This window comes from Mercenaria mercenaria, chromosome 13, assembly GCF_021730395.1.
Source record: "Mercenaria mercenaria strain notata chromosome 13, MADL_Memer_1, whole genome shotgun sequence".
Taxonomy (NCBI): domain Eukaryota; kingdom Metazoa; phylum Mollusca; class Bivalvia; order Venerida; family Veneridae; genus Mercenaria; species Mercenaria mercenaria.
In genome coordinates, this window is record NC_069373.1 from 33551790 (window position 1) to 33567169 (window position 15380).

Below are 15380 nucleotides of genomic sequence, written 5' to 3' on the forward strand. Positions count from 1 at the left end.
TGCGTTAAACTCGTACGTTTATTGATTATTACGATAAATAAATCAAATAGGCTTAAACTTGTTCTTGAAATGTCTGGGCTTTCTTTCAGTTGATGCAAAAACGTTAGACATACCTGTACTCTGTGATATATAGATTCTTTTGTATATAAAATTTCATAGTTTAAAAGCAAGAATGTACTATCTGAAGCGATATCGAATAAGACAACGCATTTGTCTCGGTGATGCGTAGGTAAGTTTTATGCCCCCAGCATTTAGTATTCAAATCATCTATCCGTCTGTCCGTCGTTCCATCTCCCCATCCGAAAGTCAAACTTAAACAGTATGTAATGAATTGACTTCAAACCTGGAATTTGGGTAGATAGGAATGAGGAGGTATTAAAAGTGCAATAGCCATCTCTTATTTACATACGTTTTTCATTTTCCGTTGTACATTTCTATTCGAAAACCATGTAAGGGTTTAAAACTTTGGATAAAGGTAGGAGTGCACCATGTTATAACCATAGCTCTCAAGGTGTTGGTCCCATAACTCTAGCATCAGTTTTTTTCCAAATATGCCCATTTTCCATTTCATTTCCTGGTTCTTTGACTGATTGTCCAGAGCATAACCGAAGAACTATGCAAGGAATTTTCTTTAAATTTGGAATGAAGGTAAATGCGAATGAGATGTGCTCTTTGCAATAACCATAACTCTAAAACACTTACTATTACTATTTAGTTTTCCCCTTTTCCATTTTTTCCTTGTCTGTCCATTTTCTAACTTATTATATTCCAACAATATTTAGACAATGATTAGAGCAGTACAAAAAAACCATAACTCTCACGACTGCTGTTCCCTGTGGAAGACTTACTTTTTTAAATAAGTAAATGGTTTTAGATGCCATATGTGTCAGAAGCATCAAAGTCTATCTATCTATTTATACTGCAGCGCTCCTCTCTGTGAGTATTATGTGCAGCTAAGTCAATGACATATTAACTATACAGAAATAAATTGCCCGGGCAATATCTTTAGTTAAGTTTGGATGACATACGGCCACAATGCTTGGTGTATAACAAACTTGTACAAAAGCCTAGTCTGAGAATTTATTTTGGCAAGTAGGTCAAGGTCATTTTACTACAAAATTAGAACATTGATTTCATCTCAATAATTCTAGATAGGAATGTCTGTTGTGACAAACCTTGGTATGTAGGTAGCTTACAAGAAGATTATGGTTTTTATTGCAACCTAAAAGGAAATAGCTTATTTAGACTAAAAAAATTAGGGCCACTTTAAGTTGAAATATAGGTAGGTGATGATAGGTCAATATCACAGATTTTGTTTGTTTGTTTGTTTTGGGTTTAACACCGTTTTTCATCACAGATTTACTTCGGGGCATATGTCAATGTACAGTGACAGCTGTTATATAGAATATATCCAATTCTTAATGTTTTGAATAAAAACCAGAATCATTGATGCCTGAGTAACCTACCAGAGACCAACGTTGTTTGCCCGATACATGATTACATTACCTGTGGATGCCAACAGAGACGTTGCTAAGTTCTGCATCGACGACCTTGCTGGTGTCGGGCTCGCTGTAGAAGAAACTATAGTTGATTGTGTTTTCTGAATTTTCAGAGGCTCTGTTGATAACTGGCTTTGCCGCAATTGCGTGTTTGTTTGTAGATTTGATGCTGTAGTTAGGTGATAAGTTGTGGGTGAAAACCCTGATTGTGTATTTGGCTGCAATCTTGTTTGTAATATACTTGATAGCATGGCCGACGTTGCTTTGGTTGTTGAATCATCTTTCTCGCAAAGCACCTTGAAAACATTGACTGACTTCCGTATTTCTATTGTATGTACGGTTGGTCCTGTGTATTGTGTTACATAACCTTCGCCTTGTCCGTGTGAACAGCTCATACCTAACGATTATTGAAACATGTGCATATGTGTTTTGTTACGGTATTTGTTTTATCAAAATGGAAACAAATTGCTCCCTTTGCTCAATTCAATTGAATTACTCCTTCAAAAGCCTAACTGAAAAAAAGTCACAAGGACTAAAACCGAGTAAATAAGCGGGATGTTTGATTTTTGCACCACTCTTTCATTTCTCAGAAGCACTTTTGTGAGCCACAGCGTTGTCAAGGATCAATTGGCGGCCGTGAAAACTAGTCCGTGCGCGCATTATTTGTATTTTCTTTCAACAATTTTCAGTACTCTGTATATTTACATTCGCCCTATTCTTTACCATTGAAAATTAAGACGTTCATTTCGTATGATCAGCAAAAGGAAAAGCGCGAAAGTCACGTCATCGCTGCTTAGTGGTAACCGACCGCTGTTTTGACGACGTCCACGTATAGTCAGGGAGAACGTTCCTTAGACGACGTCCCAGTTGTTCCGTCTGGTGAACAGAATGGCCAGTAAGCTGATTTTAATGTTAAATGCCACAAAATATGTGCAATTTATAATATTGTCTTGTTAACAAATGGAAAGGAAATACAATGTATAATGTAATTATAAGAAAAGAAACACTACTTTTTTCGGTGTTCATGCGAAATGGACGACAGAATAGGATCGACAAATTAAACATGTTTCCCTAGCGCGATTTGCCGACGACCCTATTCTGTCGTTCATTTCGCATGAACACCGAAATAAATTGTTTCATTTCTTAAAAAAACTTTCCAGCGACGTAGGAATTTGTACATCAGCACCCCATGGATAAAAGAAGATGGAATACAAAACATTTTTGACACCTTTAGTTCTTTTTGCAATTACGGGTCTACGATCACCTTTTCGCTGCCACTGTGTTGTCAATACAACGCTGTGGCTCACAAAAGTATATAGAGGTCTAATCTCCTATTTGGAATTGTGACATTGAGCAGTCATCTAAATTTGTGACACATTTGACCCTTTTGGTTCTCCGTTAGCATGTGAGGCATCCATCGAGCATAAACATTTGTTAAACCCAAGTGCCTGATGAGAATCTCATGAGTTGTGCCTGTTGACATGCCAAGAAATGACGCTATCTCGGACATCGTGTACTTGGCGTCTTCATCACTCAAACGTCATTTAGCAGAAATGTTCTTTGACATAACTTCTGCTTTTGACCTGGAAGGACTAGCCCTGTCCTTAAAGACACCCTGACCAATCTCTAAATTTACATACCCACCTGAAAACAGTTTTCTCCTATACTGCAGAGTTCCCGTATTAAGTATCTAATGAGTATCTGCCTTGCAGCTATTTTTTAAGAATAACGTGTTTTAATATACAAAACTAAAATATCTCCGGAAAGGTACGATAGTTTACAATAATTTGCAGTATTAAAAGTCATTTATGTTTTATTAAAGTAAAACACGAGTTTCAGGTGTGTAAAACGTCTACGGAAGCGCGCGATTGTCATTAGTTTTAGAATGGCCTTCGTGTGCATTTATATTTAAGTAATATTAAACGTCCAGTAATCTATATTTTTGCAAGTGTTTATCGATCGAATTATAATTAAACTAAACGGAAGCTAATTATGCCGTTTGCTTATTTCCTTGTAAAATATGCTTATTTCCTTGTAAAATAACTTTTGTCTTGAAGATTTCGAGGACATGGAGAGCTCACGTGTATACTGGTTTTCAAGCTTGAAGCAAAAGTTATATTTTATTTTAATACTGTGAGATATTTTACGAGGTACTTAAATATACTATTGAGGAACTTATAGAATTTGTAAACAAACATGTAATATAAAATTACCCGGACTCTCAGTCCAGAAGCCGATCATCATTTGTTGTGTAATCCCAAGTGATATACCTAATAACTCCATAAAGGATTCGTTTCCAGCACTAGCTATTTTACTGTGCCATGTCTCCTCACACAGAAACTTTGCATCGCAATATGTGTATTTGGCACTCGACAGCTTATATGATGGTTTTTGCTTGGCAACTTTAATCCATCCTGAAATAAATTCAAACTGAGTATTGATTTAGTTTAGCTGACCATGTAACACGTTGAAAGCTGTTAAAATTGCATGCAAGCTACCTTAAAGACAAACCAATAAAGTTAAAATACCATAAGTCACGAACAGATCATACGGGTTTGCTTGTTGTTTTTAAATCAACAAACTTCTTACTGGCTTTCAGAATCTGTAAAGTATCGTATTTGTTTTTCTGATTAAGGAAGACTACCAGTAATAGGCCTCAATTTCACAAAAAGCGTACAAACAACATGATAATGTAAGCTTTGAAAATATCAAACGATAGAAATAAGGTGCATATTGACAAGTTATATAGTGACAGAAGTTCTCAAAATTTTCCTTTAGATTACCTCCCCTGATAATATTTTTTCATGAGTTATCTCCCCTGAAAACTAGAAAAAATATTTTTTTCCTTTTCCCTACGGGAAATTTTAGATTTCTTTTTGATATTTGTATCAGAATCATATAATGCAGGTTTCTACCGCAAGATTTTCTCGAAACTCAAGCTCAGATTCTAATAATCAAAGAAATTATATTTTTCCCATAGGAATCAATGTTAACTTCAATACCGATTATCTCCCCAGAAAAATGATAAAATTCGAAAAATCTCTCGGTGAAACGTTTTTAATTTTGAATGTCTTTAAAGTGGCCAAGTTTCATTTAAATATTACCATCCAGTTACAAGATATGAAAGGTGGCTATTACACCATGCCATCCTTAAAAACATACATTTTTATTTCTCCCCTGTATATCTGTTCCGAAAGCAATGAACAATTTTTATTGCCAGGTGTTTCAATGAAGATTACTCACCATTCCTTACTGTGCTATTGTTCCCCGAAGTCTGGCAGAATGATCTGTCTGCCTCACATATCGAATGAGACAAAAGCCAACATGGGACATCTTCATCAAGGTGCAAGTTAGTTCCAGAAAATTGTATTGTCCGACAACGCGTATTAGTGGAATTCTGAAGGACCTGGTCTGAAAAAGACAGACTTTTATTCCTCGGAACTCTAAGAACCTGAAATTCTGACTCGGATGCTTTTTATTGTTTCGCGGCCTTATTATTTCCCCGTACTCTGATTCAGTGTTGTTATATTTTCTAGTCTTTTGGGTTCCATTCAATGCCAATGTAATAGAGTTCCACTAAATGAATGAATGAGTTGGGTTTTACGGGGAATCGACACAAAAAGGTCATATATCGCCGAGAAAATGTTAAATGGATTACGTTAATTGCAAAGCATAAATAAAACCATTGAAGTAAAAGCGTAAATACATAAATAGTGTAAAAAATCAAATGCAAACATTAAAAAGTATAAAAGCGGTGAATAAAAATCAAATAAGGTTCAGATTTTATGATATATACCTATTTCTTTCAAAAACTGCAAAATTTTGTCGGCTGAAATTTGCTCGTACAGCTCTTTTAGAGATTCAACATTATAGTATGAGTTGCGCTGTGGATCGAAGTCTATACAGTCGATTAAAATATGTTTAATAGTAAGTGGTGTTTGACATGGTATACATTCAGGTTGATCTTCATTGTTCAGCAAATACGAATGAGTCAACCGAGTATGACCTATTCGACAACGAGAAAGAACAACTTCCTCCCTGCGAACAGATCTATTTCCTTGGTGCCATTCATCTAAAGTAGGTTTAATTTCACGAAGTTTATTGAACGAAGCATTGTTCCATGAGGACTGCCATTTAGTTAAAATATATTTGTTGATATTTGACCTAAAATCAGTATATGGTAATTTCAATTTAGATTGATTTAATGAAAGTGATTTCTTTGCTGCAGTATCAGCATCTTCATTTCCATAAATACCAACATGACTAGGAATCCAACAGAATATGATGGACTTTTTCAAAGATAGTTCATGAACCCTGAGAAGAATGTTTTGAATGAGAGGATTTTCTGTATTACGGTTGTGTATTGATTGTAATACAGAAAGTGAGTCGGAAAAGATGATAAACTTTTCTTCATTATATTCTGAAATAAGATTAAGGGCCAAATCAATTGCTTTTGCTTCTGCTGAAGAAATTGTAGCGTTATTTGGTAAACGTAATTTTGGTTGATGCAGATGGCTAACGGCGGCACATCCAACCTTTGAATCATCTTTTGAACCATCTGTATAAATAGGAAAATGATCTTTGTAAGCCGACTTGATTTCGTTATATTTGGACTTGAATATTTCAGGGTTTGTTTCAGCCTTTTTCAATGCGGTTTTCATATCAAAAAGAACTGTTGGAGAATTAAGAATCCAAGTTGGTGTATTCAGAACTAAATTATCTTTTACATCATCAAATTCAAAATCTGTTTCCTTCATAGAATTATCAATGCGAAATCCAAAAGGTTTAATTTGTTTTGGTTTTCTGTCATACGAATCGTGGTATTTGGGTTTAAATATGATTTTATGAGCAGGGTTGGATTTGTTGGCAGCTACCCTCAGAGCATATTGCAATGACAGTTTTTCACGTCTCGTATAAAGGGAGGGTTCGTTTGCTTCAACATACAAGCTTTCAACAGGCGATGTTCTAAATGCGCCAAGAGCAATACGAAGACCTTGATTATGAATAGTATTCAGCATCTGTAAATACGATTTTCTGGCTGAACCATAAACAACACAACCGTAATCTAGCTTGGATCGAATCAAAGCTCTATACAGTCTGAACAAAACCTTGCGATCTGCTCCCCAATCAGTATTTGAAATTACCTTTAAAAGATTCAACGATTTCAAACATTTGGCTTTCAGGTATTTTATGTGTGGTATAAAAGAAAGCTTTTTATCAAAAATAACACCAAGAAATTTTGCTTCGTCAACAACGGGTATTTTTTGTACCATTTAGAAACAGCTCAGGGTCACAATGTTGTTTCCGTAATTGACAAAAGTGGACACAAGAGTTCCACTAAAGCTGATAATAAGGGGCGTGAGGGCTGTTGAACTTTCCATTACCTAGTCTACTATCGTTTTGCTTGGTTACATTTTATGCTCCCAAAGAATCTTCATCTAGATTTTATTTAGCGGACTGTCATTTGGTACAAACAATTCATCAGTCATTTTGTGAAATATATTTGACGAAGGAAACAGTTTTACTTCAAGCACTATTTTCAAGCTATGGCGTTTGTATTTTATTTTCCTCAATAAAATGTAATTGATACAGAAAATGGGCGGAAGATATTCACCGAAGACACAAAATGAAAATCCTGTCCAAACACATTATCAAAATTCTCGCTCTTACCTTTCTTATTAATCCAGTACGGCTCATTATCTTTCTTGACAAGTCGGCACATTGACAGCTCCGTTGTAAGTGTTTGTTCCGCTATAAAACCTAAAACCAGAGGCCTGCTTTTTGACATTGACCGACAATATGTCGTCTGACTTCCAAACGTAAGGTTCACATCGCTACTCAGGTAATAGCACTTGTCATTGCAAACCTGCCAGCTTGGTAACTCTGTTTCAGCTAAAAAATGTATATAAAGACTATTAGCACACTGCAGCACAATGTTATATCAAAGATGCAATATAGGTAAATGTTTTATTAATTGATGAACTTAATTATGGTTCTAATTTCAAGAGAAATAGCAAAATCGTATAAAATATCGGAACATAACATCTTTTTAGTTCTGTCGTCAATGTTCTCAAAAGTACAATACTCACTTCCTACTGACAAATAAGTTCCAGTTTTTTTTATATATTCCCGTATGAACTTATAAACGTTTTCAATATGCATTATAGTTATGTGTTAACAAATTATTGTTATTATATATAATGATTTAAATTTCTGTATCTGTATATACTGACCTGGGATTCCTATAACACTTACCGTGGCATGTGTAAAACAATAGTAATACAAGACATTTCTAATATATTTTCGCCATTTTTGAACACCCACGCTTTTGTTTTGTTTAAGAATGAAAAAAGGCTTTTCCTGCCCTAACTAATTCATTTACTTTTCTTCTTTGCAGTATGCTAAAATGCAGTGAAAGAATTTAATTGAAACGTTTTGAATTTAAATATAATCAACACTTTCCTTGGTTGGTGATAATGGAATTACAGGATACTGCTTTATGTTATCATTACGTAATTTTGCACGTCAGCCTGCCTTTGAGTGGCGTGTGTTTCGTTAAAACAATTACCATTAGCTGCATTTCATTTTATGGAACTTGTATGAAATATAGCTGCATACCCGAAAATATTTACACAATTCAAAGTGATACGATTCCATCTCTTGAAATCGTATTCGAAGTATCATTGCAACAGTTTACAATGACGTGACACCCATCTACCTTTTGCTTGTGAACTATTACCAGTGATGTTTTGCCATTATTGTTCCAGGGATATGCCCGTCATTTGTTTGTTATGTTCTTGTTTTCTGTGGGGGCTCCATGGCCGAGTGGGTAAGGTCGTTGACTTCGAAATACTTGCCCCTCACCACTGTAGGTTTAAGCCTCATTCGGGGCGTTGAATTCATGTGAGGAAACTAACCAGCTGGCTTACAGAAGGTCGGTGGTTCTACGAAGGTACCCGCCCGTGATGAATTAGTAAATGTGTCAGGTATGCCTAATATGAACTGACCTTTTTCTAAACTACAAGAACTCTGATTTTTTATAAAGCTTTATGTTACAAATTTTATAACTAGCCTTTTAACTGTAGTATGATTTATGTATGAAAATTGTGAAACTGAAAATATTTGAAAACCCACAGGGCGCACAACACGACAAAAATGAAAATGTTGGTGACTCGGTTTGATTGACCATGTTCATGTATGGTATTGGAAATGCATGCTACCGTTCACACCCTCTAGCCCCGGTTTCAGCAAAATTCATCATTTAAACATGTTACAAGTACCAAAACAATTCAGAGACATCCGCAGATGTGTTTATAAGGCGGTGTACACAGAACCTTCAATGATACACAGTGCATGTCCTTATATAGTTGTAAAAGAACATGTTCTAATATGGTTGTAAAAGGACATGTATAAGTACATGCATTTACTATTTACACTATATCTGAAGCTGATAAAAGAAATTATTACAAGATTATCATAAGTATTCATGACAATAGCTGTTCCCTTAGTGTCATTCACCTTAAGTAGGTTTATATCATGAAATTTTTTGAACAAAGCATTGTTCCATGACGATTGCCATTTAAATAAAATGTATTTATTGATGTCATTTTTTCGGTATTCGTGCGAAATGACCGGCAGAATAGCATCGGCAAATAGCGATTCATATTTAATTTGCCAATCCTATTCTGTCGTTCATTTCACATGAACTTCGAAAAAAGTTAATTCATTTCTTATATTAACATTATAATATCTCCTTTCCATTTATAAACAAGATTATATTATAAATTGCGCACATTTTGTTGCATTTAACATTAAAATCAGCTTCCTGGCTATTCTGTTAACAAGACAGAACAACTGTAACGTCATCTCAGGAACGTTCTCTCCAACTATACGAGGACGTCGTCAAAACAGCAGCCCATTATCACTAAACTTTGGCGCCGTAACTTTTGCTGTTCATACAAAATAAACGTCATAGTTTTCATTGAAAAAGAATAGGGCGAATGTAAATATATTTGTTTTAATATCTGTATATGGTAATTTCAAATTTAATATAAAACAGGTCGATGCTTCAGGAGGGTTCCAATACTTGAAAGATATTGGCCAAACTCAATTGTATTTAAGTTTTATTTACAAAGGCCACACCAAATTGATAAGTTGTTCATCGGATTTTTTCTGAAAAAAATGAGGCGGCGAGCGAAAAAATAATTTAAATATTTTTTTTAGGTTTTTGAGAAAATCAGGAGCGAGCGAAGAGCGAAGAAATATATTTGTCTTCGTTTGGCTCTCGACTGACTAATAAAAACCTTAAAATAGAATGTATAGCCCTTTTAAATTAAAAAGTAAGTCCCCAGGGATTGAAAAAATCTGACCTGCAGACGCACAACAAAGCGAACTCGTGAAAAAAGGTAATAACATTGTCATACAGTACACTGTAATCAAATAATGCATGCTTTTGAAAAATGCTGTTAGAAAATATGTGATAAACAACAATGCATAACCTTACACCATTCTTATCACATACATATGTGACTTGAATATTTACTGCTATGAAAATGTAGCATTCTTAGCTGACTTTACAAAGTTTTTGATACAGCAAATATCTATGTGAGTGTTACTAGATCTATTACAGCTTCTGATTTGAAACTTATCAGTTATTTACTGTCAAAGTCTACACCTGGATAAACAATACTCTTAAGTCTGAATCTAGACAGAGTTATGCCCCTTTTTAACATAGAATATTTTAATTAAGTTTTATATAATGACCAATAGCTCTGTGCTTTCAAAGCTTCTGACTATTATGCCATTTTTACTGGCAAAGCTCTGATTCAGAAAAGTCGAGCATGATGTCTTTTTCTAACTTTAAACTTTCATAACATATTAAATTTGTTGAAACAAAGTCTCAATTAAAGTCTGAAATGGAGATTAACGTGCATTAACATTAGTCTACTAAATGATTGGAAAATTTGAAAATCGAAACTGTTCTGAAAACAACTCATAATGTAAATTCCTTACCCCACCAACTTTCGTATGCAAATGCTGATCATTTGGACAGGAAAAACAGAAAACAGATAAGTGACATGCATCAATAAGTATTAACCCTTACCAAAATAATGTAGATTGATGTTATCAAATAAATTAGTATGTTTTTCTTCATCCAGTTTTCAATGAAATAAATCGATCTTTGTAGCATGTAATTTGGTAAACATTTGAAGTGGCGTAACTGCATAAAGGGGAAACAACTTTAATGCAACAAAATATAAGTGTTATGATTTATTATAGACGATGTGTGCGTAGTATCATGTATTTATTTTGATTAAAATCCATTTGAGGACAACCTAGGACTGGAATTATAAGCATTTATACACTTTTACGTCCGTAAAAAGTAGCGCACCAAAAAATTTGGATTGATTTTTTTCAATGGGGCGAGCGCAAGCCAAAAACAAAACAAAATATTTTTTGTGTTTCCGAAAATATACGTGCGGCAAATCCGATGAACAACTTTTTAATTTGGTGAGGCCAAAATGACTTTTTAAGATTGCAATGATCGATGACGCCCCGGTGGTCTGTAACTTTATTACTACAATTTCCTTGAAGACTTAACAAAGCAAACAATTAACAATTCACAGTATTGAAATTTTTCTAGCACTGATATTTTGTACTCATGGTTTGGAACAGGACTAATAAGTGTGCAACAACTGTTTATATGATATTTTATTTCAGATTACGCTCTGTGGTCTATAGCAGCTATACACAGGTGTCTGTTGTAACTTCTGGACAGATTACTTTCTATTGACTGCTGGATGTATATAACTTTGTTATAAATTCATTTTATACGTAGACCTACATATATGATAGAATGCCATGCAGTAAGGAGCCGACCGCCGACCGTTTGAACTTCTTTGGGCGGGGAGGGGGATTTTACTTGGAGCTAAGAAAAGTTTTTGCCTTCAGTGAAAGTCAGAATTTCTTTATTCAGAACATGAATGCCAGAATTTTTTTTCAGAGTAAACCAAAGATAATTTCTTTTTTTTTTCTCAAAATAGTTTTGTTACTCATATGTTATTCAAACTTACAATCGCGATAAAGGCACACATTCCGTATTGATTAATATGCCTAAGTACACATGAAATAGCTAAATTCAAGTCTCTTTGATTAAATCCTTCCCTAAGCAAAATGCTTTTAATGTCCATGTAAATAAATTATATAATTGATACATAAAGATAAATAATGCCCAAGAGGCAAAGCCAGCGAAAACTAGATGGTAATCCGGACAAATTAGGGCATTCGCGAAGGAGGGATGGGACATGCTCCCACGGAAAACAATAAATTGCAGAACAGCTCTTGTGCATTTTGATGTACATATGTAGTTTTCTTAATATGATAATTATACCTGTGAACATCATGAGCACCATGACCTCTGGACCTGGATGGCTTATCTGCTGTAAATGCAAGAAAAAATACCTGATAATTTTTAAAAATAATTGCTTTTAGGTAAAAAAGACCGGGGCTAACAATCTAGATCTGTTACAAGGTACAAGCAGTCTGATGGGTAGAGAAAGGAGAAAAAGCAAAATATCTTGTTTAGCTAGAAGACGGTGGGTCTGTTTTCTGCTCTTTCTCGGACTTCAGCTTAATATAACACTACTGATACAAGATTTGCGAGGGAGGTGAGCAGAAAATTTCTAAAATGTTCCGAGATCTATGCTTTAAAAAATGTATGCTTGCAGATCTTTAGGAACAATGGTGCGTTAAATCCCTGACTCAGATAACGTATACACAGTATTATATGTGTGTATGTATACCAGGGTGTAGGATGGGGGAGACTTCGAGAGGGAGCCCATCCTGCACTAGTTTTGTATTTTAAACACTAAATCCTGCATTCTGCTGAGTTTTAAAAGAAAGTCATTCTGTCATTAACTGAAGTTTCACAAGTGTTTTTTTTTACCTAAAGAAAAGCTTGTATTTAAAATGAAAGTCTTTATAAAGAGTTAAAAATTATAAATATTGATTTTATCATTCTTTGGTCTATATGGCTATCTTATCTTGAGAAAGTGTTGTATTAACTCTGTCCCCCGTAAAACTTTCCAATTCCTGAATTCTATAGAGATTTCAACACTGAAAAAAAAGACTGTCGATTACTTAAGGTTTTAGTGATAAAATGTCAATAAACCTTACAAAAAAAGTTATTTTGAGTAGAAACTTTTATTAGGGTGCCAGATCTTTGTAAGAAGTAGTACTGTAGATGATTTTGAATATTTCTAAAGCAAAATTTGAATTCTAGTGAGCTTTTAGGAAAAAATATCCGTACGGTCTTATTAATAAGAAGGAAATTTTATATATCTTGAAATGAAAATTGGCCTTTATTGGTTAATTAACTCGCTCTGGTACTCTAGTTTTAAAATTTACTTACTCCAATATCTCTAAAATCACCGGTCATACACCATTAGGTTGTTAAACTGTAAATTACACATTTGTCTAATCATGGTAAAGCTTTCTAAAAATGTTGGCTTTAATTAGGTTACACTGGGTCATCAGGAGTTTATAATTAGGTAAGTAGGTCAAATAATACAAAAATATTACTCAATAAGTCACATTACTTTATACACATGGAAACAAACTAAAAATGTCTGCTTCAGCGAAATCAGACTTGTTTGTGCACAAAATTCTCACCATACATTCTATCAGAGCTTATTATATTTCGATCTTGTGTCCTGCTGTAAACTTTTAAGTTGCTAGGTTCTGTAATTTTTCTAGACAATTAAGCTGATTATTTGTTATGCAATGCAAGAGTGCGAAGTGTAGATAATTTCTAACAAGGTCTTTGTTCCATTGTTTACCACTTCCTTCGATCACTATCATAAATGTGATAAGATCTAAAGAAGACTGTATAAGAATAATTTGCATAATTCATACATACTGGTTGTCAAGATATTAATCTGTGATTTCATTGGTTGAAGATCTTAAATTGAAAAGATAAGAAATAATGCAGCACCCAGGTAAAAAAGACAGTTAGTTAGTGGACATCAACAGAACAAGCGTGTTGTACTTTAATGTTTAATTTCTTGTTAGTTCGGTTAACCGACGTTAAAAGTGAAACTAAAATTCTTATGTAATTATATTAACTGGATAACCAGTGTTCAAAAGCTGACTACTCATTTTGTTATAAATTTATACCCTTTGTTAATTTGAACTATTGTGGATAAAATAGAAATAGTAAAATTGCACAGAAACGTTCGTTCTACATACACCCGACATCCCAGAATTGACGGGATCACACTTGTCAGATCGTTCAGCATGACCTCTAGGGTAGTTGCAGTACTCCCGTTTTCACAGTTTTGGGTATTGTATAGTCACCCCTTGGATATGGAGTTTGCTTTTGAGTTTTATCTTTAGACAGGCTCCTTAACTACAGGTCCCCTTTCTAAATCCCAGCAAGCCTATTACTTTAATTGGGAATCATATGCCGTTTGTCATGGAATTACACACTAGTGCGTTATTGAAGGTTCAATGTGTACCGCCGTATGAACACAAATGCGGATCTCCATTTGATATTTAACTGGGGACCATATGCCGTTTGTCATGGAATTACCCTTTCTAAATCCCAGTTTGTTTATTGAGCAAGCCTATTATTTTAACTGGGGACCATATGCCGTTTGTCACGGAATTACACACTAGTGTTTTATTGAAGGTTCCATGTGTACTGCCGTATGAACACAAATGCGGATGTCCATTTAATATTCCGAGTCCCAAATGTCAGATTTTTAAGTAAAATTATTTCCATTAACCTGAAAGCCATATCTTTGGCTTTGAAAATGTAATATTTTATAATTACATAATAAGGTTATATGTAATATATCATAACATAACACTTTCATTATTAAGGAACAGCAGCATTTTCCATCAACGTTTAAATATTGAAAAATGCTGACGAAGAGTGGGAGATTGATTTAAAAGTATTAAAACTGCAATATGTTATACTAATAATTTCAATATATGAAAAGTAATCTATACTCTATACATAGACGTAAGAGCAGGGAGGTGGAGCTCTAGAGTATACATATATATTCTCTTTAAACTAAGATATTAAATGAAAACTGTTTTTCCACACATAGTGACAATGATCTTGGTCATTAATTAATTCAATGTGTGCGATTGTACGTGTTCGGGTTTATGGAATGTTGATTTCTTGGAATGTGGTTTGTCCTTGTTTTAAGCGTCTTTTTCAACATTTTTTTTTCAGTCATACAATCGACAGTGTATACTTGTAGCAGTGGGTACAATGCCCAACTTCGTAGTGCTGTCACGTCGTAGACACTCCAACCTGTCACTTATACTGACACCGGGATGACCGACCAGTCCTAGTACTATCCTTTTAGAGGAAGCCACTAGTACCATTTTTTTACGGCTTTGGTATGACGCGGCCAGAGAGTGAACCCACGACCTCTCGCATTCAAAGCTTATTTAGTAGTAACTAAGTAAATGCTTGGAACAGATATCATAAATAATGCACTTCAAAGACAATTACTCTGCAAAAGATCATTCAACAATGGAAATGGTTATGAAACGCAAAACAGGACTTGATGTATCACATTTTGCAACGTTTGGGAAAAAAAACAAGCAGGTAAAACAACGTTCAAAAAACGCAGCCTCCCCAAACGTTAATCCAGCGCGCGGACGTGCACATGACCAACAAAGCAAACACAAAACAAACAAATAAAGGAAGACAGTGGGGCACCGGCTTGGAACGGTCAGTGACAAAACCACCACTGGGGAGCAACGTTCCGAAGATGCAGCCTCCACAACACAAAGCACGAGGACGTGCACACACTCACACATACACACGCTCAAAGCAAAAATAAACGAAAAAAAACGGATAAGAAA

The 15380-nt window shown here is 34.7% G+C and overlaps 1 protein-coding gene across 1 annotated transcript in view; it reads right to left on the reverse strand.

Annotated features, from left to right (window-relative positions):
• Nucleotides 1-9793, reverse strand: part of LOC123529124 (uncharacterized) — a 30816-nt gene extending 21023 nt beyond the window's left edge. The window contains exons 1-4 of the mRNA XM_045309341.2: nt 7170-9793; nt 4743-4910; nt 3713-3913; nt 1507-1896 (exon numbers count right to left, since the gene is read on the reverse strand). Coding sequence (XP_045165276.2) covers nt 1507-1896; nt 3713-3913; nt 4743-4910; nt 7170-7287 — 877 coding nt within the window. The 5' untranslated portion in view covers nt 7288-9793. The remainder of the gene's footprint in view (nt 1-1506; nt 1897-3712; nt 3914-4742; nt 4911-7169) is intronic.
• Nucleotides 9794-15380: the final 5587 nt, after the last annotated feature.